At 55.6% G+C, this 25,107-nt stretch overlaps 1 protein-coding gene across 1 annotated transcript in view; it reads right to left on the bottom strand.

Moving 5' to 3' along the window:
* Window positions 1–12,787, bottom strand: part of RAB10 (RAB10, member RAS oncogene family) — a 49,073-nt gene extending 36,286 nt beyond the window's left edge. Inside the window, exon 1 of the mRNA XM_058021730.1 lies at window positions 12,352–12,787. Coding sequence (XP_057877713.1) covers window positions 12,352–12,478 — 127 coding nt within the window. The 5' untranslated portion in view covers window positions 12,479–12,787. The remainder of the gene's footprint in view (window positions 1–12,351) is intronic.
* Between the last annotated feature and the right edge of the window lie 12,320 nt (window positions 12,788–25,107).

Here is a 25,107-nt window from a genome sequence, read left to right as displayed (position 1 = left end):
GGCAGGGGGTGGAGTAAGGAACATTAAATGTTCCTTCCAACCCAATCCATCCTGTCACGCCATGCCCCAGACCCAGGCAGCTCCATCTCCTGTTCCCTGCTGGGTCAAGGGCTCAGGCACACTGGGACACATCCCTGAGGCTGGGGACACGTTCCTGAGGCTGGGGACACGTTCCTGAGGCTGGGGACACATCCCTAACACTGGGGACACATCCCTGACACTGGGGACACATCCCCGAGGCTGGGGACACAAACCTAACATTGGGGACACATCCCTGAGGCTGGGGACACATCCCTGACACTGGGGACACATCCCCGAGGCTGGGGACACATCCCCGAGGCTGGGGACACAAACCTAACATTGGGGATACATCCCTGACACTAGGGACACATCCCTGACACTGGGGACACATCCCTGAGGCTGGGGACACATCCCTGAGGCTGGGACACATCCCCGAGGCTGGGGACACATCCCCGAGGCTGGGGACACATCCCCGAGGCTGCGGACACAAACCTAACATTGGGGACACATCTCTGACACTGGGGACACATCCCTGAGGCTGGGGACACGTCCTTGACGCTGGGGACACGTCCTTGACGCTGGGGACACATCCCTGAGGTTGGGGACACAAACCTAACATTGGGGACACATCCCTGACACTGGGGACACATCCCTAAGTTTGGGGACACAACCCTGACACTGGGGACACGTCCCTAAGGTTGGGGACACATCCCCGAGGCTGCGGACACATCCCTGAGGTTGGGGACACAACCCTAACACTGGGGACACATCCCTGACACTGGGGACACATCCCTGACACTGGGGACACATCCCTGACACTGGGGACACATCCCTGACGCTGGGGACACATCCCTGACACTGGGGACACATCCCTGACACTGGGGACACGTCCCTGACACTGGGGACACGTCCCTGACACTGGGGACATGTCCCTGACACTGGGGACACGTCCCCAAGGCTGGGGACACATCCCTGACATTGGGGACACATCCCTGTGGCACATGGCCACCTCAGCTGGCCACCACTGCCAGCCTAACCCTGCTGCAGGTTTGTGAGCCCCTCTGAAGAACACACAGCATTTCTGCTCCCTGAAACAGGAATGAGACACAGCAGACTCCCAGAGAACTCACATTCCTGTCCAGGCTGTACTGGACAGACCCACAGGAAGCACAAATCCCAAAGACCCAGGCAGGATTTACTTTTGCTTTTCCCAGATATTTGTGTAGCTAAAATAACGAACTGAGTAACTTTGTTGCTTACTGGGAAGATCAATAAGTTCCCTGGAGATGAAAGCCCTTCCCAGCACACCCAAGGAATCAGGAGTGTTTAGGGACTCCTTTAACCAGCACTCAGCTGTGCTGAGACTCCACACCCGAGCCCCCTCCCCAGTGACAGAGGCACACACACGTCCTGCCACGTGCACAGGGGTGGAGGTGACAGCTCAGCTTCCCAGGAGCTCCTGATCCCACCTGGAGAAGGGAGAGGAGAGCATGGATTAGACACAGCCTGCAGCAAGCCTGGGAAGGTGTGAAATCAATGCTGCTACCTGAGGAACTGGAAACTTCTAGGTACTATCAGCATTCCAGTGACCTGAGTTCAGGCATTTATTAGAGACCTGCAGTAATGAAAGTGCAAAGTGCCCTCACTGCATGCCAGGTGTCACCTCCTGCCCTCAGGGGGACTCGGTGGGGAGGAAGAACAGGTACCATGGCCTGCTTGGAAGGGCAGGAGGTGACACCTGGCACATAAATAGGTCAGACACCAACAGGTGAGCTCCTACTTCCAGGTGCCCAAAGTCAGCACCTGAGCACCTGAAGGGAAATGTAAAATCACCTTTAGTGTAGAGGATTACAATGGTGAGACCTGAAGGGAAATGTAAAATCACCTTTAGTGTAGAGGATTACAATGGTGAGACCTGAAGGGAAATGTAAAATCACCTTCAGTGTAGAAGATTGCAATGGTGAGACCTGAAGGGAAATGTAAAATCACCTTTAGTGTAGAGGATTACAATGGTGAGACCTGAAGGGAAATGTAAAATCACCTTCAGTGTAGAAGATTGCAGTGGTGAGACCCACTTCACCTTTAGTGTAGAAGATTATAATGGTGAGACCTGAAGGGAAATGTAAAATCACCTTTAGTGCACAACATTACAATGGTGAGACCTGAAGGGAAATGTAAAATCACCTTTAGTGTAGAAGGTTACAATGGTGAGATCTGAAGGGAAACCTAAAATCACCTTTAGTGTAGAAGATGACAATGCTGGTGAGACCTGAAGGGAAATGTAAAATCACCTTTAGTGTAGAAGATTATAATGGTGAGACCTGAAGGGAAATGTAAAATCACCTTTAGTGTACAACATTACAATGGTGAGACCTGAAGGGAAATGTAAAATCACCTTTAGTGTACAACATTACAATGGTGAGACCCACTTCACCTTCAGTGTAGAAGATTATAATGGTGAGACCTGAAAGGAAATGTAAAATCACCTTTAGTGTAGAAGATGACAATGCTGGTGAGACCTGAAGGGAAATGTAAAATCACCTTTAGTGCACAACGTTACAATGGTGAGACCCACTTCACCTTTAGTGTAGAAGATGACAATGCTGGTGAGACCTGAAGGGAAACCTAAAATCACCTTTAGTGTAGAAGATGACAATGCTGGTGAGACCTGAAGGGAAATGTAAAATCACCTTTAGTGTACAAGATTACAATGGTGAGACCTGAAGGGAAATGTAAAATCACCTATAGTGAACAACATTACAATGGTGAGACCTGAAGGGAAATGTAAAATCACCTTTAGTGCACAACGTTACAATGGTGAGACCTGAAGGGAAATGTAAAATCACCTTTAGTGTAGAAGATTATAATGGTGAGACCCACTTCACCTTTAGTGCACAACATTACAATGGTGAGACCTGAAGGGAAATGTAAAATCACCTTTAGTGTAGAAGATTGCAATGGTGAGACCTGAAGGGAAATGTAAAATCACCTTCAGTGTAGAAGATTACAATCCTAGTGAGGCCCACTTAAGACACAACCATCTCAGGACAGAATAACTGATCTGGGACCAGGTACAACCCATTCAGGGAATGCTGCCAGGAAACAGAGGCAAGAGTTTGCTCTCATGAGGTGCAGATGAGCCGTGACAAAGCCCAGCCTTCCAGAACCTTCCATAAATCCAGGGGCTGTACCATCCCCTGACCCAGGCCAGGTCAGCCACCCTCCTGGACAAGCTGAGATGGCACCTGAACCCACCAGAGCACCACCCACCCCTGGAATCAGGATTTAAGGGTTCTGAAGTTCAGAACTGAGGCCAGGACGGCCTCCCCAAGCAGGATGCTGATCCCAGCACCAAAGGAACTCCCAGCACACACAGCAGCAGCAGCATGATGCCACAGCAGAGCCATGGGCTTGGGAAGAGACATTTCCAGCACTCCTCCTGGTCCAACAACAGCTTCAGTGCATCCAAACATGAAAGCACAGCAGTTTGAGAAGCATCCTTGAGGAAAAAGCTGTTCAGGTATGGATCCAGCTGTAGAAATCCCATACCTGTTGGCTCTCAAGAAAGCAGGTGTCTCTCTGGGAGCACTAAGTCAGATTTTGGAAATGCAAGACACAAAGGAGTGCTCCTCCAGGTTACAGAGAACAGTCACAATCCCAGTGGGAGAGAAAGCCTGGAGTTGTTTTAGCTACAGAACAGAACCAAAACATGCAGAGACTTTAGTTAAACCCACACAAGACTTGTAGTCAAACCCACACAGGGAGAGGAAAACCCACACAGCTGAGCTGCACCGAAACACCAGACACTCAATACAACCTGCAGGAGCAGCTCTGGTCTCCCCCCTGCTCTCCAGGGCCACACAGGGAATTCCCTCAGCACCAGCAATTTGCCAGGCTGGTTCTTCACAAAGCATTTCTCAAACACCTTAACCCCTCACAAGAGTTACACAAAGCAAGGCTGAAATCTCTACTCTTTGCTCTTTTTGGTGGCACAACAGGATTGCTGGAGAATCTGTGCAGCCTGCTCTGCTCTGGGGTGCTGTGTGGGCATTCCTCAAGCCCAGGTGGGATGAATTTTGCTGAATTCCCTCAGCACCAGGAATTTGCCAAGCTGGTTTTCCACAAAGCATTTCTCAAACACCTTACCCCCTCACAAGAGTTACACAAAGCAAGGCTGAAATCCTTCTCTACTTTTTGCTCTGTGACTTTTCGGTGGCACAACAGGATTGCTGGAGAATCCGTGTATCCTGCTCTGCTCTGGGGTGCTGTGTGAGCATTTCTCAAGCCCAGGTGGGATGAATTGTGCTGGCAGAGCAGCCCTGTCCCAGCCACCATCCCTCCTGAGGCTCTCCAGCTCACCAACAAGCAGGGACACGCTGTTTTCCATGCTCCAGGGAGGAGGAGCAGGGAGCAAGCTGTGGGTACCCAGGGTGGGGAGAGCCCACGCCCTGCTCTGGGGCTGCAGGGACACAGCAGGGCCTGCCAAGGCAAAACCCTTCCCTGGACCTCAGGCAGCAACATCTGCCTTCATTCTTCAAGTCAGGCTTGATTCTTCCTGTCCCCTGATGAGGTTTTCATCAATAGGCTCTCAATCAATGCCCTAATTAAATATCAGTATTGACTTGGAGAGTGGAAGAGATCAAGTGTTTTCTCAGGGCAAAGAGAACTGGTGAATCACAGGATGGTTTGGTGGGAAGGGAGCTTAAAGCTCATCCCATCTCACATCCTGCTATGTGCAGGAACTCCTTCCACCATCCCAGGGTGCTGCGAGTCCAGCCTGGCCTCAGACAGCTCCAGGGATGCAGGGGCAGCCACAGCTTTTCTGGGCAACTTGTGCCAGAGGGAAGAAAATCTTCTGCAAGAGCATAAAAGATTTTCTTTCAAAAGACATAAACCCAGGAGTCAAGAGGAAAACAATTCTCTGCACCTCCCAGTTGTGTTTATCACTCAACAAAGCACTAAAAACTAATCATTGGCTACTTAAAACAAAGGCTGTGTTCCTGCTTAGGCATTCATGAGCAAGTTTCTAGCAACGCCAACAGACATTTTGTTTGGCCTCTGAAAATTCACAAGCAGCCCACAGATCACGAAGCCTGTGCTCCAAATCTGTGCACACATTACCCCAGAAAATATCAGTGACTTCCTAACTCCTCTTCTTTGTCACTGCTGAAGTGACAGCTCAGTCCCCTCCTGGAAACAGCGATGGCTTAACTGGAGCAGCCAACCTGGGCACTCTGCAGGGCTCCTGAATGTGCTCAGCACATCTGGGGAGCTGAGTTTCAGCTGCACATCACCAGTGTGTCAGAGCAAGGACAGAGGAGCAGCAGGGCTGCCAGAACAGGGCTGAGCCCAGGGAAGCAGCTCTGCAGTGCTCACCTCCTTCCCTGACCAGCTTTGCCCGAGGCACCGACAGCAACAGCAGCAGGAGAGGAGAGAGCCCAGTTTGGGCTTTGTTTCATACTGGGAGGAGGGAAGGGCAGGCACTGGAACTGCTGCCAATAGGTCTGTGGATGTGGAACTGCAACCAGAAAGTGAATTTTCATGGGGAACCCCTCAGGCCCAGGGCAGTGCCCATGCCCTGTGCTGGCACTGCTGGGGCACCTCCAGTGCTGGGGGCAGCTCTGGGCCCCTCCTGCCAGGAGAGACCTGGAGGGGCTGGAGCGTGTCCAGGGAAGGGAACAGAGCTGGGAAGGGAATGGAGCCCCAGGAGGGGCTGAGGGAGCTGGGAAGGGAATGGAGCCCCAGGAGGGGCTGAGGGAGCTGGGAAGGGAATGGAGCCCCAGGAGAGGCTGAGGGAGCTGGGAAGGGAATGGAGCCCCAGGAGAGACTGAGGGAGCTGGGAAGGGAATGGAGCCCCAGGAGGGGCTGAGGGAGCTGGGAAGGGAATGGAGCCCCAGGAGGGGCTGAGGGAGCTGGGAAGGGAATGGAGCCCCAGGAGAGGCTGAGGGAGCTGGGAAGGGGCTCAGCCGGGAGAAAAGGAGGCTCAGGGGGGCCCTTGTGGCTCTGCACAAGTCCCTGACAGGAGGGGACAGCCATGGGTGGTTGGGCTCTGCTGCCAGGGAACAGGGACAGGACAAGGGGAAATGGCCTCAGGCTGGGCCAGGGCAGGCTCAGGGTGGACATCAGGAGGAATTTCTGCATGGAAAGGGGGCTCAGGCCTTGGCAGGGGCTGCCCAGGGAGGTTGGCAGTGCCCATCCCTGCAGGTGTCACCTGGATGTGGCACTGAGTGCCCTGGGCTGGGCACAAGGTGGGCATTGGGCACAGGTTGGACTGGATAGGCTGGGAAAGCTTTTGCAGCCTCAGGGATCCTGGAATTGTGAGTACAAGCACCACCTCCTCTGCTGTTTCCATGCCCCCTGCTGCCCTATCACTGCCCCAGCACAGATCTGGAGGGTAACATGAGCAGCCCCATCAGGGAACTGCTCCAGCTCAGCTGAAAAAACAGCCCCATTACACAGAGAAGTTTGCAGCCAGCTCAGTTCCTCAGCTCCTCACCACAGCCATCCCCAGCCCCTCATCAGCAGCTCTGTGAGGCGTGTGCAAAACTGCTGCTCATTATTCACTGCCCTACATGAGAAAAAAATCCCCAACCACTCACACACAAAAGCCCCAAAAAGCCCTGCTAAAGAAAACCAAAACCAAACCGAGCTTTTTGTACAGCATCACACAACCCCAGCTCGCTCTGTCACCCTTCCCCTGGCTGTCCCAGCACACAGAGGAGAGGACAACCCCCCTCCAGGCCAAACAATGCCTGTCCAAGCTCCAGCAGCCCAGAGCCCAGGGGATTCCCAGGCTCCAGAGCACTGTATTCAATGCCCACCTACAGATTCACTTCCATTTTCTACTTTCATTCTGCAGCCACCATCTTTTCCCCTCCGAAATTCCCCTGGCAGCCACCTCCAAGTGGAAATGACTTTGGCCTCTCCTGCTGCCTGGTGGGTTCAGGTCACAGAAATGGCTGAGCAGGAGTTGGGATCAGGGGGGGCTTTGCTGGGCCAGGGTTTATTGGCATTTTTCCTTTTCTGATTCACCTGCTCCATGCCAGGCTGAGCCCACAGCCTGGGCACAGCATGAACACAACTCGCAGCTGGTAGGATACAAAAATGGGATATAGTGATGGAATATGGAATGGTTTGGCTTCGAGGGACCTTGAGGCTGATCCCATTTCACCTCCTGCCATGGGCAGAGATCTTCCACCAAACCAGGATGCTCCAAGTGCTGTCCAACCTGAGCCCACAGCCTAGGCACAACACAAACACAACTCACAGCTGCTGCTGCTCCTGCAGGCAGGATACAAAACAGGGATTTAATAATGGAATTATGGAATGGTTTGGCTTCAAGGGACCTTGAGGCTGATCCCATTTCACCTCCTGCCATGGGCAGAGATCTTCCACTAAACCAGGATGCTCCAAGTGCTGTCCAACCTGGCCTGGAACAGCCACAAACTCTGGGAACAGGCAAGCCAGCACTTCCCACTTAACCCCTGCTTTATTTGAATCCTGAAGCTACTTGGTTTTCAAACTTCATTGCATCCCCTGCACAGCAACAGCATCTTCACCTCTCAAACCATCATTTGTTTCCCAAAATCTGGCAAGTTTTTCTCCATTCTCTACCTGGGGATCCCTCTTTCCTTCTGACATAAATATATCACAATCCTGAGTGAACAAATCCTCCCAGGATGCACAAACAAACTTGGATTTATTACCTGAGGACTACTGAGGTCAAATTTTTAAAAACTTCAGTGCTCCAATGTGCCAAGATGAAGCAATTTCAAAGCGAGTGGCTCTAACTCAAATTCAATTCAAGTAAAGGCAAAAGAAAGAATTAAAAATAATTATTTCATCCAAATAGTTTTCCTATACTTTCACATTTAAAATACCAGTTTTGCACACTCTTAGCACAGCTTTGGTTGTGCTCTAAATAAAACAAACCTCAAAAATCACTGATTTTTATCTCTGGATTTCCAGACTTGCAGCCAGGTGAGTAAAGCTCAGGAATACAAAACACAGCTGCACCTCCAGGAGGGATAAAGATGCAGGGAAGTTTTACCTCCATCAGGAGGGATAAGGATGCAGGGAAGTTTTACCCCCATTAGGAGCACTGAGGAGGGATAAAGATGCAGGGAAGTTTTACCCCCATCAGGAGCACTGGGAGGGATAAAGATGCAGGGAAGTTTTACCTCCACCAGGAATACCTGGGAGGGATAAAGATGCAGGGAAGTTTTACCCCATCAGGAGCACTGGGGAGGGATAAAATGCAGGGAGGTTTTACCCCCATCAGGAGCACTGGGAGGGATAAAGATGCAGGGAAGTTTTACCTCCATCAGGAGCACTTTATTAATTATTTGAATCCTGAAATCACTTTTTTTTTCAAACTCAGGGGCACTGGGCAGGGATGAGATCCAGGGAAGTTTCACCTCCACCAGGAGCACTGGGATAGGAAATCTCCCAATGCTCACACACCCTTTGTTCTCCTGAGCTGTTACTAGAGATTTCATGGGAAAACATTTTTGTGACTCACCTTCATTTGCATTGGACTTAGTCAGACAACAGTGATTACATGCTTAGGCTCAGTTCTGGCATTTAAATCCTTCAGCAGCCATCCTGGCCAGAAGAAACTCCCTCCCTACCTGTTCCAGGTGCCAAAGGCTGGACCTCAAGGAGCTCCACAAAGTGTGCCCACCTCCTGTGGATCCTTTATACACAGCTCCCTTCAAACCACCAACAACTGACACACTGAGTGCCAATAAAGATATTAAAGAACAAGATCTCAGGGATGTGCTGCCTGGAAGTTACTCATTTTTAACATTCAAAACAAAGGCAATCTGCTGGGAGAGCACTAAAATGAGGAGGAGCAGCAGTGCCAGAGGGGCAGCTGCACCCACTCATTGACCCTCAAGCACCGCAACTCTCAAAACCAAATACCATAAAAATGATTTTTGCACCAGAAAACTGCTGTAGAACAGTAAAAACTTAAAATTATTTGTGATGGACTAAGCCTTCCAAGGTTTATTCCTTCTGTACCTGCAATGAGCAGGGCAGGGCTGAGGCTCAGGCCTGGCCTCCCCAGGGAGGTTACCATGACTCTGGGATTTCTGGCAGAAATGCCAGCTGGAATATTTATAGTGCCTGAGAAGGGGCAATGAAATCACTCAGGCTGGCACCTCAGCACATCCAGGAGCTTAACTGCTGCTGCAGCAGGAAATGTTAGATTGAAGTGACTCAAAGTCAAAGTGAGACTGTGGCAGTAAGTTACCTCCCAGCAGCCACCATGGAGCAGGATCCATGTGCAAAGATGGAATGTGAAGTGACAGAAGTCACTGACATGAAGCAGAAATGCTCTGTTAGGGTGTCTTCCCTTACATATGCAATCAGGCCTCTGGTTTTAGAGAATTAAAACCTTTTTCTCATACCTTCTCCTTAAAAAAAGGTCAGTTTCAACATTCCTTAAGATCCTTCTTTTCATTGCAAACTAAAGATGGAGCCTTCAGTGCTTGAAGGGAACCTACAGAAGAGCTCAGAGGGACTGGGGACAAGGATGGAGGGACAGGAGCCAGGGAATGGTCCCAGTGCCAGAGGGCAGGGCTGGGTGGGATATTGGGAATGAGGACTTGTTTCCTGGGAAGCTGGGGAAGGGCTGGGATGAATTCCCACAGCAGCTGGGGCTGCCCCTGGTTCCCTGGCAGTGCCCAAGGCCAGGCTGGGCATTGGAGCACCCTGGGACAGGGGGGAGGTGTCTCTGCCATGGCAGGGGTGGCACTGGGGGGGCTCTGAGCTCCCTTCCCACCCAAACCATTCCAGGATTCTATGAACCAGCCCCCAGCAAACACCCCAGAACGTTTTTGGTGTGTCCCAGGCTGTTGGCAGAGCTGTGAGCAAAGCCAGGGCAGGGAGCAGAGCTGCTGGGGTTACTCAAACACAGGAGAGCCCCAGCCAAGGATCCAGCCACAGCCACCTCCCGTCACCCACTGTGTACACAGGGCTCTGCAAACCACGTTTCCTTGTTGCTACAGGTCACAGACTCCATGGGAGGCTTTCCCTGAAACTCTGCTCTCCCAGCTGCAGGGCTGCCATTTCCCTCCGTGGTCCTGGATTGTCACTGCTGCTGCAGGGCCAACCTGGGCAGGTGTGAGAGCTGCTGAGAGCAGGGAGAATTGAAATCCCATTTTCAGCCACACTGCTGCACTGTTTGGGATAACACAGAGAACTGAGTGGACCTGGATAACTCAGTGTTTGGGGTCTTCCTTCAGGGATGGGCTGTTTTTCCCAAGGTGCTAATGGAGGTCACCCTTACAACTGAGGACACTTCCCTCTAGATTTCCACACCAACTTACAGAAAACTATGGAAACAACACATTTAAGGCATCTTTGGGCAGTTAAACACCACGCAGAGAATCAATTTGTACCCCAACACCTGCCAAATTCCACTGTGAAGACACAAACCTGTCACTGCTACCATCTCCAGACATTCAGGTCAGAATTCAGGGAACAAAACTCCTCTGCCCTCCAGTTTAGGCACTCCACAAACAAACAGCCACTGGTGGGACTGGTGAGAAACACTTCCAAAATCTGCACGTGCACACTTCTACCCAACTTGGTGATACTCCTCTTGAAGGCCCCAAAACTGCACAGTCAGACCAGCAACTAATACTAATTAGTAAAAGCACGAGTTGTTGGAGCAGGAGCCACTGTGCCTGCTGACTTTTTAACTATGACGTTGACTATTTTTAACTTTGAGAATTGAAATAAACCTTCCCAACGAGCTCCAAAGGCAAGGAATGTCATGTGATCCCAGCAAGGATCTGCCAGGCAGTGCCAAAATACACCCTGGCCACAGCAGCAAACCCATCTGGCCTCCCAGAGCCATGGGAAGGGACATTCACTGTCACACAGTGCCCCAAAAAATTCACCAAAATGCCAAGCTGAGGCCCTGAGAGGCTTTAGGAAATAATTTTCTCTTAGCAGTCACAAAGGTTTTTGTTTTTTTTTCACTTTAAATTTCCCAAGCCTTGCTTAAGAGAGTGTTTTTATGTGCTATAGTCTGAGGTGCAATTTTTAGGTGATATTTCATCAGAGATAAGGAAGTGCACAGGGGTGAACTCACAGCCAGCACCAAGATCTACACTAACACTCCACGTTCCCTCAGCTGCATGACCAGTGATTTCAGGGATTTACAGCAAAAACAAAAAGTCAGATCCAGTCCAAACCCCTCAAAATAATTTTTCTTTTTTATCTAAATGTGGGTTTCCAGTGCAGCACCAGTGGGTGCTGCAAGAAAGCTGAGACAGGAATGACCCTTAATTTTCATTAGGGAATGACCCTTAATTTCCAGAGCCAGCCACCAAGAAGGTGACAAGCTGCTGACCCGTTCATCTGCCAAAAAAAGACGTTCAGGAGAAGCCCTGTGGTACACCTGGGATGGAAGGACTGGGTACCAGGCCTGTCCCACGGCACAGATGGCACGGAAAAGCCAAAGACACGTCCCTCGTTCATGATGTCACGGCGGCTCTACCTCGGCCAGGAGGTGCCGAGGGGGGAAGGACAGCTTTGCTGGGCGAGAAACCAGACCCCACCCACGAGCGCGACGGTTCGTGAGGCACCTCCACAGCGGTGCAAACGCGGGCACGGCGAGCCCAGCGCCCCGCAGGCACCGGGATTAACGCTGATGGAAGGGGCCAGGTGGGCTCCGGCGGCTGCCACGGGGCGGGGGGGGACGAGCTGGCAGCGCAGCCCCCGCGGGGGGGACAGAGAGGGTCGCCCAGGGTCACCCAGAGCCCAGGGAGGAAGCAAAGCCACCCTGCCCTGCCCTGCCCTGCGGCGGGGGGCGAGGCGGCGTCGGGCGGCACCGGGGCGGCTCGGCCGGGGCTCGGCACGGGCACGGGAGGGGGACACGGGAATGGGGCTGGGGGGGACACGGGAATGGGGCTGGGGGGTACACAGGGGGTCCCTGAGGGGATACAGGAGTGGGGCTCGGGGGTGACACAGGCCATCCCTAAGGGTGACACAAACACGGGGCTGGGGCTCCCTGGGGGTGGTAGGGGGGGGTCACAGGGGATTCCTGATGGGTGACACAGGCCGTCCCTAAGGGTGACACTGGGGGCTGGGGGTCCCTAGGGAGGGAGGGGGAGGTCACAGCGTATTCCTGATGGGTGACACAGGAGGTCCCTTGGGGGCTGGAGATAACACAGGCGACCCCTTGGGGGTGACACAATAACGGGGCTGGGGTGAGCACTGGGGGTCCCCGGGGGTGACACAGGGCCGGAGCTGAGGGGGGTACGGCGGTGGGAACCGAGGGGTCCGCAGCCCCGCCACGGGCGGAAAAGCACTGACCAATGGTGGAGATGAAGGTGGTGTTGAAGGCATCGTCGGAGAAGCGGAAGAGGACGCAGGTCTTGCCGACCCCCGAGTCCCCGATGAGCAGCAGCTTGAAGAGCAGGTCGTAGGTTTTCTTCGCCATGGGGGAGGGCGCGGCGGCCGCCGCCGCCCCTCCTCGCCGCCTCCTTCACCGGGCCCGGCCGCTCCCGAGGGCGGCGGCGACGGCGGAGGACGAGGAGGAGGAAGAGGACGAGAGCGACGAGGAGGAGGAGGAGGAGGAGGGGGCCCACAAAATGGCTTCCTGTGGCGGGGCGGCCTCGCGCGCTCCCCGCGCCCGCGGCTCCTCACGGGGAGGCGGCGGCGCCCGCCCTCATAACCCCGCGCTCCGCCCGGGCTCCGCTCGGCTCGATGGGCCCCGCTCGTCGCCGGCCCTTCCCGGCTCTCCCCCGGGGCTCGCGGCGGCTCCTCAGAGGCGCTGCCGAGGCTGCGCGCGCCGCCTCCCCCGCCTCACGCACCGCGCAGGCCCGGCGGGGGCGCGCGCGCGCGCGTACGCCGCTGTGACGTCACCGGGGCGGGGCGGCGGGTGCGGGTGACGTCACCGCGCGGCCTCCGGAGTTCGTTTGTTTTGTGCGTGTTTTTTTGTTTTTTTTTTTCTGCCCGGGATTCGCGGCCCGGGGAATGGATGAGCTCCGGGAGCGAGGATCTCGTGGGGTTTAACGGGACCGGGTGCCGGTGCTGCTGCACTTGGGTCGGAACAAACCCTCGGATCCATCCAGGCTGGGCATGAGCGCAGGGAGAGCAGCTTTGGGGTGTTGGTGGGTGAGAGGCTGGACATGCCCTGGCCCTGAAACCCCTCGGATGCTGAGCAGAGCCTCCAGAGTGGGCATCAGGAAACGGGGACATCCTGCTCCTCTGCCCCTGTGCCCAGGTGAGAGCCCACCTGCCCCAGCCCTGGGCATTCCAACAGTACAAGGACCTGGAGCTGCTGGACAGAGCCCAGAGGAGGCACCAGAGCTGCTCCAGGGCTGGGAGAGCTGGGGGTGCTCGCCTGGAGAGGACTCCAGGGAGAGCTCAGAGCCCCGTGCAGGGCTGAAGGGGCTCCAGGAGAGCGGCAGAGGGACTGGGGACAAAGCATGGAGGGACAGGACCCAGGGAATGGCTCCCACTGCCAGAGGACAGGGCTGGAGGGGATTTTTGGAATCAATTCTCGGCCATTCCCGCGCTCTGCCCGGCTCAGGTGCGCTCCCGCAGAATCCCCGCGTGATGACGTCACCGGCGGTCGCGCGACCCTAGGGGCTTCGGCCCCGCCCTTGCGCCGGCGAAAGCCCCGCCCCTCGCTGCGCTCTCCGCGCTCCCATTGGCTGCGCTCGCCTCCTCCCCTAGGGATTGGAGTGGCGTCACTGAGGGGGCGGAGCGCGGGCGGGGCAGGAGGCGCCCCCTGGCGGCGCAGGCGTGAGGGGGCAGAGAGCCCTGAGGGGAAACTGGAGAGGGCCGGGATTGTGGAAAGGTTTGGGTGAGAAGGGACAGCAAAACCCATCTCATTCCACCCCCTGCCGTGGCAGGGACACTATCCCAGCCTGCTCCCAGCCCCAGTGTCGATCCTGGCCTTGGGCACTGCCAGGGATCCAGGGACAGCCCCAGCTGCTCTGGGCACCCTGTGCCAGGGCCTGCCCACCCTGCCAGGGAACAATTCCCAATTCCCAAGATCCCATCCAGCCCTGCCCTCTGGCACTGGGAGCCATTCCCTGGGTCCTGTCCCTCCATCCTTGTCCCCAGTCCCTCTGCAGCTCTCCTGGAGCCCCTTCAGGCCCTGCCAGGGGCTCTGAGCTCTCCCTGGAGCCTTCTCCCATCCAGGTGAGCACCCCCAGCTCTCCCAGCCCTGGAGCAGCTCTGGTGGCTCCTCTGGGCTCTCTGCAGCAGCTCCAGGTCCTTGTACTGTTGGAATGCCCAGGGCTGGTGGAATCCCTGGGCACAGGGGCAGAATCCCCCTTTCCTTCTGCCCACACTGGGGGATCAGCCCGGGACTGGGAGATTTCCAGGTGCCAGCACACATGGCCAGGCCATGCCCAGCCTCTCATCCAGCAGCATTCCCTGGATGAGCTGGAGGGGATGGCTCAGGTGCTGACCCAGCACGAGGAGCCCAAGGACCTCCTGCACCTCGTGTATTTGCAACCTGGACATGGGGAATTCCCTCACACTTCCTGCTCTTCCCACAGAGGGGAGGAAAGCTTCTTGCAAGAGCCAGGCTGTGGAACCAGCACTGAAGGCACTGGAAACGTTGCAGATGCCCCATCACAGACCCAACACTCCTCTCACGCTGAATCCTGAGCTCTCCCATGGTATGATCCAGCATACTGCCAACCGCAATTTGCTGTCGTAATTGAGAATCCAGCTGTCAGTAATTTCCCACTGTTTGCAGGATGAGTTAACTCATGTGGGGGCAGAGGGGCTGGAAGGCTGGAAAAGGCCCTGAGGGTGCTGTGCCAACAGCTGGACACATGCCCAGGTGTTCCAGAGGCCAATGGCCCCTGGGCTGTGCCAGCTCTGGGGTGGCAGCAGGGCCAGGGCAGTGCCCGTCCCCTGTGCTGGCACTGCTGGGGCACCTCCAGTGCTGGGGGCAGCTCTGGGCCCTCCTGCCAGGAGAGACCTGGAGGGGCTGGAGCGTGTCCAGGGAAGGGAACAGAGCTGGGAAGGGAATGCAGCCCCAGGAGGGGCTGAGGGAGCTGGGAAGGGAATGGAGCCCCAGGAGAGGCTGAGGGAGCTGGGAAGGGAATGGAGCCCCAGGAGAGGCTGAGGGAGCTGGGAAGGGAATGGAGCCCCAGGAGAGGCTGAGGGAGCTGGGAAGGGAATGGAGCCCCAGGAGAGGCTGAGGGAGCTGGGAAGGGAATGGAGCCCCAGGAGAGGCTGAGGGAGCTGGGAAGGGGGCTCAGCCTGGAGAAAAGGAGGCTCAGGGGGGCCCTTGTGGCTCTGCACAAGTCCCTGACAGGAGGGGACAGCCAGGGGGGGGGTCAGGCTCTGCTCCCAGGGAACAGGGACAGGACAAGGGAAATGGCCTCAGGCTGGGCCAGGGCAGGCTCAGGGTGGACACCAGGAGGAATGTCTGCATGGAAAGGGTGCTCAGGCCTTGGCAGGGGCTGCCCAGGGAGGAGGAGGTGTCCAGGGAAGGCCTGGATGTGACACTGAGTGCCCTGGGCTGGGGACAGGGTGGGCATTGGGCACAGGCTGGACTGGGTGCTCTGGGAGAGCTGTTCCAGCCTCAGGGATTCCCTGCAGGCCGTGTCCCTCCCAGGCCCAGCTGTGGCACGGGGCTGGGTGTATTTGCTGTTTTGGTTCCCACCCTGCTGGCTGTGCAGGCTGCTGCCCCCGCTGTCCCTGTCCCCTGAGCCCCGGCAGCGGCTGAGCTGCAGCGCTGACACAGCACACACGGCAGCCACAGCACACACACACGGGGTTATTTTTAGCTCTTTGCTCGAGCAGAGCACAAACACTTCCTCTGTGACTGAGCAGAGATGAGGGGAGAGCTCCAGTGCCCGTGGCACAGGCACTGCCACTGAGCCAGGCTGGCACCACGCTCCAGGGGGCTCCAGGCACTCGTGGGGGGTTTGTCAGCTCTGCAGGGTCACAGCCCTGCTTGCAAGAACCTTCTGTCCTAGGCAGCTGGCTCGTGGACTGCAGTGCTCCAAGGAAGGTTATCTCTGGAGAGGACGTGGTGCCACACAGAATCTCAGAACTCCTGAGGTTGGAAAAGCCCTCCCAGACCTTCCAGTCCAAGCTGTGCCCAACGCCCACCTTGTCCCCAGCCCAGAGCTCTGAGTGCCATGTCCATGGACACCTTCAGGTATGGGCACTCCAAACCTCCCTGGGCAGCCCCTGAGCACCCTTTCCATGCAGAAATTCCTCCTGAGAATCCCACACATCCCTCTGGAAGCAAGACAAAATGTTTTCTGTCTGCTGTGTAAGGCTGGCCCTCGTGTCCAATTGTTAAATGTTACCCCACGAGAGAAGCAATCCCTCAGGAGATGCCTGGCCAAGGACAAAGACACCTTTGGTCTTGGTGGCTCAGTCAGGAGAGCATCCCTGCAGGACTGGGAGATTTGGAGATGTCCAGGCAGGGGTGGAACAGCTCCCACAGCTCTCCCCACACATCCTTCCCAGGATCTTCTGTGCTGATCCCCAGAGGACACTGATCTGTGACCAGGAGAAATTACCAAATTAGGGCTAATGAGGCGCAAGGGGAGAGCCAGCAGGGCCTGGCAGCCTCTTGCTGGGCTTTGCAGGGCCAGCTGAGCAGCAGGAATTGCAGCAGCACTGCTGGGGAGCTGTGAATCAGCGGGCAGTTGTGCAACAGGAGCAGAGCAGTGACACACTGGCCTGGCTGGTTCCTCACAGCCTCCCAGAGCAGGGCCCAGCCCATGCTGCTGTGGGGATGGAAGGGCCTTTGTCATCCCAGAGGCACTGGGAACAATCTGCTCTGTGTTCTGCAGCTCCTCCCCCAGCCAAGGCAGGGCTGGGGGCTCTGCTGCTGGGCATGGGCACGGGCCAGGCCATCTGGGGAGGTTCTGGGAGCACCATTCCATGAGGGATGAGCTCCCACGGGGCACAGACCCTCCCAGCCCCTGGACACCCCCAGGGAGTGTCTGGAACCCAAACTTGTGCAAGGACAGGAGCCCCAAGGGAGCTGGTTAACAGCCCCAGCTGCTCAGGGCAGAGCCTGAGGAGGAACAGAAAAGGTTGAATTTGCTCCACCTGCTGCCCTTCAACGTTGTCCTCTTAGCAGGGGTGTCCACATCGTGTTCTGTGCTCCGAGCACCCCAGACACCGGAGCAGGAGCTCTGAACTCCTGACACCCCTCTGGCTTTTTGGTTTTTATTGGTGTCATCATCAGGGCAGTAGAACTCAAGTAAATACATAGAATCACAGAATCCTTCACAAAAGACTTTCAGGATCATTGAGGCCAAGCTGTACCCAATTCCCACCTTGTCCCCAGCCCAGGGCACTCAGTGTCACACCCAGGCCTTCCCTGGACATCTCCACCTCCCTGGGCAGCCCCTGCCAAGGCCTGAGCACCCTTTCCATGCAGAAATTCCTCCTGGTGTCCACCCTGAGCCTGCCCTGGCCCAGCCCAAGGCCATTTCCCCTTGTCCTGTCCCTGTTCCCTGGCTGTCCTCTCCTGTCAGGGACTTGTGCAGAGCCACAAGGTCCCTCCTGAGCCTCCTTTTCTCCAGGCTGAGCCCCTTTCCAGCTCTGGTGAATATTTTGAGACACCCCAGGAAAGCCCAATGTAAGAAATAACCTTTGTCAGAATGTTGAATTCCCCAGCAGAGGAAATGACAGCACAGCAAGAAGGGTTCCCCATAGAAATTTTCTCTTTTGCAAATATGGTGCTGGGTCTCACCAGGCCTCCAGCCACCCTCCTGCCTCCAGCTGACCCCACAGCCACACTGAGTGGCTCCTGCCAAGGCTGTTTGGGCAGTGGCAGGACAGGTTGGTGTTTGGAGCAGCTCCTGGCACTGCTGCCAGCAGGGTCAGGCTCTCAGCACCTTGGATTTCACCTCCTTCCTTCCCCTCTCCCTGGCAGGTGGACGTGAGGGGAACAAGAAAGGCAGCTCCATGTTCCTGAAGCAGGGACTTCCCCTGGTTTCTGTTCCTGCAGCCTGCTGGGAGGAGAAGGACTCAGTCAGCACTTCCAGGTGGCAGGGAGGACACAGAGGACACACAGAGCCCTTTGGCAGCAGCTCTGTGGGCCAAGCACGGCTCTGATTTCTGCACAGTCACCTCAGCTTGGCCAGCTCGGGGCACTGAGCTGGGCTCTGCCAGCCCTCCTGGATCATCCAGGAGCTCCCTGCCCAGGGCACCTCAGCCATGCACCCCCAGGGGCTCCTTCCCAGCTCTAATGCCTGAGGACCTCCATCTTCCCATGCCTCTGCCCCTCCAGGACAGCCTTTCCCCTCCAGAGCTCCAGCCCTGGGGTCTGCAGCCAGAAATCCCTGCCCTGGGCCATGGCAGCCCCTGCTTGTGCTGGGCCTGGTTCCCAGTGGGGGAAGAAGCCCAGCATTGGTGTCAGTGCTCTGCAGAGCCAGTCACAGCCTGGGTTCCTGCAGGAGGGAACAGGAAAAAGGGACTGAGGAGTGGGGAGGGATGGATGGATGGATGGATGGATGGATGGATGGATGGATGGATGGATGGATGGATGGATGGGTGGGTGGATGGATGATGGATGGATGGATGATGGATGGATGATGGATGGATGGATGGATGGATGGATGGATGGATGGATGGATGGATGATGGATGGATGGATGGATGATGGATGGATGGATGGATGGATGGATGGATGGATGGATGGATGATGGATGGATGGATGGATGGATGGATGGATGGATGGATGGATGGATGGATGGATGGATGATGGATGGATGGATGGATGGATGGATGGATGATGGATGGATGATGGATGGATGGATGATGGATGGATGGATGGATGGATGGATGGATGGATGGATGGATGGATGGATGGATGGATGATGGATGGATGATGGATGGATGGATGGATGATGGATGGATGGATGGATGGATGGATGGATGGATGGATGGATGGATGGATGGATCCCCACTGCTGCTGAATGGGGCTTTGACCTCCAGCAAGGGCAGCTCTGCTCTCCTCAGTACCCAGAGATGTACTTGGAGTCATAGGATATTGGTGTTGGAAAAGCCCTTGAGACCATCTGTGATGGTGTTCACAGGGGTTTTAGGATGAGGGAAGGGATGAGGGTCTGACTCCATGTTTCAGAAGGCTTGGTTTATTATTTTATTATATATATTACATGAAAACTATATTAAAAGAATAGAAGAAAGGATTTCATCAGAAGGCTAGATAAGAATAGAAAAAAAATGGAATGATAACAAAGGTTTGTGGCTCAGACAGAGAGTCTGAGCCAGCTGATTGTGATTGGCCATTAATTAGGAACAACCACGAGACCAATCACAGATGCAGCTGTTGCATTCCACAGCAGCAGATAATCATTGTTTACATTTTGTTCCTGAGGCCTCCCAGCTTCTCAGGAGGAAAAATCCTAAGGAAAGGATTTTTCATAAGGAAAGGATTTTTCATAAAAGTTGTCTGCGACAACCATCAAATCCAACAGTTCCCACCACTAACCCCTGTCCCCATGTGCCACATCCACACCCAGCATGGAGGCAGTGCCACTTTGAGCTCCTTATCCCTTCTGGAGCAGCTCAAGTACAGAGTGAAAGGCTCCCTGGCAGCTCATTACTGACAAATTGTTACCTACAAAGGAAGATGAAGTGTTAGTCCCTGGATCCATGGAGAACAGGGCCTGCCCCACACACTGGGATTTGCTGTGCTTGCTGGAAGGTTTGGAGGGATCTCAGGAGCGTGGGAATGCCCTGGTGCCTCAGCTGAGTGCTGCACAGCCACAGCTCTGCCTTTTTCAATTACATCTTGCCAGCAGATTATTAAATCCTTTAATCTGGGTGCAGCAAAGCTGAGCTGCTGCCTTACAGACATTGCTCACTCCACATCTGTTGGAAAGCACGGCCAAGATAAAAGCCTGGAGCCTCCCACACAACTGCCAGCTGTCCCTTTTCCTCTCTCAGCTCCCGTGTGAGGTGATGGCAGAGGTGGGCAGAGGGCACAGCCCGGGGCTGTGGCACCTTGGCGAGCAGCCATGGAGTTCCCCAGGTCACGCAGGAGTGGGACACAGCTCAGGAGCCACAAACCAGGGGCACCAGGGCCTGAAGCCAGCAGGGCTGCAGCTCCTTCCAGCCCCAGAGTGACGTGGGACAAGATGCTGCTAAACCACCCAGCCTGCATCCCAGTGGGATTTATCCACTGGGGCCACATCTTCTCCTGGGGGCAGCCCGAGGAGGGGCAGCACTTTGCATTCCTGTGTCCCCATTGGTGAGGAGACACAGCCCATCCCTCCCGAGGCTGTTTACACACCCGGGGGTCATGTGGAATGCTCTGCATGGGGGGATGTTGGAGCTCTGTGCTCCGAGCTGGCTCCTGTTCCACTGCTGCTGTCTAATTATAGAGGAGTCAGCTGCTGGCAAACTGATCCATCCTAAATCCAGGCTTAGTGTGAGCTGTGCTGCCCCTCCTGCTCCCCCACTTTGGATATGGGGTGAATTTTGCACTGGGTTGATTTCCTTCCTGCCTTCCCTGGTGGCTGTGGGAGCTCCCCTGCCCCAGCCCTCCTGTGCTGTGCCTGGGCAGCCCCTGCTCAGTTCACAGCCTGAGAAACCACAAAACCTCTGATCTCAGCCCAAAAGGGTGGCTGGAGCCTGAGGCCCTGCTGCTTCCCAAGCTCCCCCAGCAGCAATCTGGCACACGGAGATGGGGATGGCAGGAGCATGAGGAGGATGAGGAGTGCCACAAACAGCTGAGCTGAACCACAGAACTGCCACAGAGGAGGGAGATGGGAAATAAACCCACTGGATCGCTGGGAATGCTGGCAAGCTGGTTTGGAGGGAGAGCAGCCAAATGCCTGCTGGACCCTCAGCACCCCTTCCCCCCTGGAGAAGGCAAGAGAGTGAGAGGATGAAGGGTCATTGGTGTGGGAAAACGAGAGGATCCACCCTCCGAGCTGGGAACATCACACTGGACGTGTCCTTTTCCCACCAGGGAGGACAGGCTTTTCTGCAGGCCTGCTCCAGCCAACACCACTACCAGCTGGCCAAACACCAAGAAAAATCCTAAGGAATGTCAACACAACACTGCCAACATGGCTGATTTCCCTGTTCCCAACTTGTGTGAACTTCCATCTGTCCCACAGAGGGAAATGTCCTCCCTAGGGACAGGGGTGCCTCCTGTGACCCTGCCAGGAGAGGCAGCACTGTGACCAGAGGATGTTCCTGAGCTCCAGCACAAGTTCCTGGTGACAGCGAAGGTGAGAAGGTTTTGGCAGGCACTGAGTGCTCCTGTTACAACCTTGGTTTAGACAAAGTGGAAATGCTGCAGGGCAATGAGCTGGGAATGGCAGCAGGAGCTGGGAATGAGGGACTGCACCTGGCCCTGAGTGGAGCTGCAGTGAGAGCAGCTCTGAGACACCTCAGAGCAGGGTTTGGGAGGGGGGAGCTGGTCCCTAGTCCCAAACCAGTTTCAGCCCAAGGGGAACAGGGCTGGGACATGTGGGACAGGTCCTGGTGTGTCCCTGGCAGCCTTTCCCCTTGATCATTGCCCTGGAGTGCCACGGGGATGGCAGTGCTGAAGGAGATGGGAGAGGGTCCCCTGGGTGGGATAACGTCACTCCAGCACTGGGCATCCCTTCCCTCCCACATGTGCCTGGCTCTGGCAGCCAGGGAATGCCAAGAGCCCGGGGCAGACTGTGAGAAGGTCCCAAGGTCTCATGCCACCCTCACTGCCAGCCAAGGGTGTCAGGTGTCCCAGTGACTGCAGGGTACATGGGGTGACAGCCCTCCCAGATCCCTCAGTCACCCACAAGAGCTGGGAATTGGGGTGGCCACAGTACCCAGGGATGGCTGCAGTGTCCCACAGGTGACTGTGCTGTCCAGGGACACCCTTGGTGGCCAGGTCTGGCACTCGTGTCTCAAAAATAAATGGCCATGGTGTCCCAGTGTTGGCTGTGGTGGCATTGCTGCAGGGACACAAAGCCAAACAGAGTTCCAGGGGCTGGACACTCTCAGGAGTATCTGGGTTGTCCTGGCAGCAGCCACAGTGCCCAGGGGACAGCTGGAGTGTCCCAGGGTGGCTGTAGGGTGTGGGAAGTCCTGATGGGGAGGAACAGGAAAACCAAGGTCACAGGAACTGGGATCCCCAACCATATAACCCCATACACACCATGTCCCCACACAAACCATGTCACCCCATGCACACCATGTCACCCCATATCACCCCATACACACCATATCCCCCACAGACACCATACACACACCATACCCCTCCCATACACAGAGGGGGCTGAGGGGGCTTTTGTGGGGTGGTTGCCCCACAGAGTCCCTGCCCAGGCATCCCAGGGCTGGCCCAGGATGGCCTCAATGGGGGTTCACTGTCCCCTCAGCCCCATAGCCCCAAGAACAGTCCCAAGGGTCATCCCTGAGGGCAGAGGCCACTGGCCACCACTAGCACTCTCTGGTCCTCTGCTGACACCTGTGGGCAAGGGACTGTCCGTATGTGTCACCCTGCCCTACCTGGCACCCTGCCCCACCTGGCACTGCGTCCCTGTGTGTCATTCTGCCCATACAGGTCACCTCACCCTCCCTGTGTCACTGTGTCCCTGCAGGTTACCCCACCTGACATGTCATGCTGTCCTTACCCATCACACTGTCCCTACATGTCCCCGCTGTCTCTTTGCCATGTCTCATGCCCTGCCTGTATACCCTCCTGTTCCTGTGTGTCACCCACCCGGCTGTCGCCACAGCCTGGTCCTGCAGGGGATTTGGGGACAGCCAGGGGAGCAGGGCTATGGTGCCTCTGAACTCATCCCTGGGGACACAGTGACAGTGCCACAGGCAGAGCCACGCAGCACCCGGGTCCCTGCCCATGGCTCAGGGCCTTGGTGGGGAGCCAGTGTGTGGGGACACAGTGGGGACAGCACCACCAGGTCTGTGCTGTGCCATGGGGACTGTCCCACCCAATGGCTGTGCCCCTGGGTCCTGCATCCTGCATGCCATCCCTGCATTTGTGATCCAATATCCCAATCCTGCCCCCTGCAGCACCCTGGGCATGGAGCCTTCCCTGGGAAAGGGCAGGAGAGGAAAGGTGGCCCCAGCAGTGTCCCCTGCACAGCCCCCACTGTCCCCTCATGCCATTCTCTACCTCCTCCACCTTTCCATCACTCTCTTTATCCATAACACCCTCCATCCCCTCCATTGTCCCTCCATCCTCCTCTATTGCCCCCTCCATTTGTCACCCTCTCCATCCATCCATCCACCCATCCATCCACCCATCCATCCATCCATCCATCCGTCCATCCATCCATCCATCCATCCATCCATCCATCCATCCATCCATCCATCCAACCATCCATCCATCATCCATCCATCCATCATCCATCCATCCATCCATCCATCCATCATCCATCCGTCCATCCATCCATCCATCCATCCATCCATCCATCCATCATCCATCCATCCATCATCCACCCATCCATCATCCATCCATCCATCCATCATCCACCCATCCATCATCCATCCATCCATCCATCCATCCATCCATCCATCCATCCATCCATCCATCATCCATCATCCATCCATCCACCATCCATCCATCCATCCATCCATCCATCCATCCATCCATCCATCATCCATCATCCATCCGTCCATCCATCCATCCATCCATCCATCCATCCATCATCCATCCATCCATCCATCCATCCATCCATCCATCATCCATCATCCATCCATCCATCCATCCATCCATCCATCCATCCATCATCCATCCATCCATCCATCCATCATCCATCCATCCATCCATCCATCCATCCATCCATCCATCATCCATCCATCCATCCATCCATCCATCCATCCATCCATCCATCATCCATCCATCCATCCATCCACCCATCCATCCATCCATCCATCCATCCATCATCCATCCATCCATCCATCCATCATCCATCCATCCATCCATCCATCCATCCATCCATCCATCCATCCATTCATCCATCCATCCATCATCCATCATCCATCATCCATCCATCATCCATCATCCATCCATCCATCCATCCATCCATCCATCCATCCATCATCCATCATCCATCAATCCATCCATCCATCCATCCATCCATCCATCCATCCATCCATCATCCATCCATCCATCCATCCATCCATCCATCCATCCATCCATCATCCATCCATCCATCCATCCATCCATCCATCCATCCATCCATCCATCCATCCCCCTGCATCATCCCTGTCATCCTCCCTCCACCCCTCTCCATCCTTCCTTCCATCACTGCTGCATCCCCCTCCCACCCTTCCTCCTCTGAAGTTTCCATCCCCCTCCATCCTCCTTCACCCTCCCCATCATCTCTCCATCCTCCACTTGCCCCCTCCATCCTGATTCCATCTCCATCCCTGCTGCCTCTCCCTCCCTCCCACCCTCCTTTGTCCCCTGGTCCCCCTCCATGGCTGGGGCTGTGCCTTTGGGGAGGGGACTGTCCCTGCCTGGAAGCTCCTCCTGGAGCAGGAGGACTCAGACAGCGCCAGGCAGGCCTGTGTATGTCAGCAATACCCTAATTAATTAATTATGGGATAATCGCTGGTTCTGGGGAAGGAACGGGTGGCTGCTCAGACTTGATTAACCACAAGAATGTTTAATCTCCCCCTGCAGCCGCGTAAGGCACTGGGATTATTCCCACTGGGATGCACCAGCCATGCCTGGCTGCAAGGGGACACAGAGCCTGGGACAGCCCAGGGACCCCCAGACTCCACAGGGTGACCCTGCCCCAGCCCCACAGGGATGGAATGGGATGGGACTGGGCATTCCCTGCTTCTCTCTGTCCTGCACCCCAATCCCACATCCCTGATCCCCCATCATGCACCCTGCTTCCCACATCCCAGTCCTGCATCCTGCAGCCCACATCCTGCATTCCACAAAAACATTCTCCTTCACAGACACAAATCCTGCATCCTGCATTCTGCAACCCACATCCTGTGTCCCACATCCCCGACCTGCATTCTTCATCCTCAGTCCTTCATCTGGAATCCTTCATCCTGCATTCCACTCCTGCATTCCAATGCAGCATCCCAGCCCAGAATCTCAATCCTGCATTCCAGTGCTGCATCCCAG

This window comes from Melospiza georgiana, chromosome 3, assembly GCF_028018845.1.
Source record: "Melospiza georgiana isolate bMelGeo1 chromosome 3, bMelGeo1.pri, whole genome shotgun sequence".
Taxonomy (NCBI): Eukaryota; Metazoa; Chordata; class Aves; order Passeriformes; family Passerellidae; genus Melospiza; species Melospiza georgiana.
The sequence above is the reverse complement of the archived record's forward strand: the minus strand, read 5'-3'. Positions and strand labels throughout refer to the sequence as shown.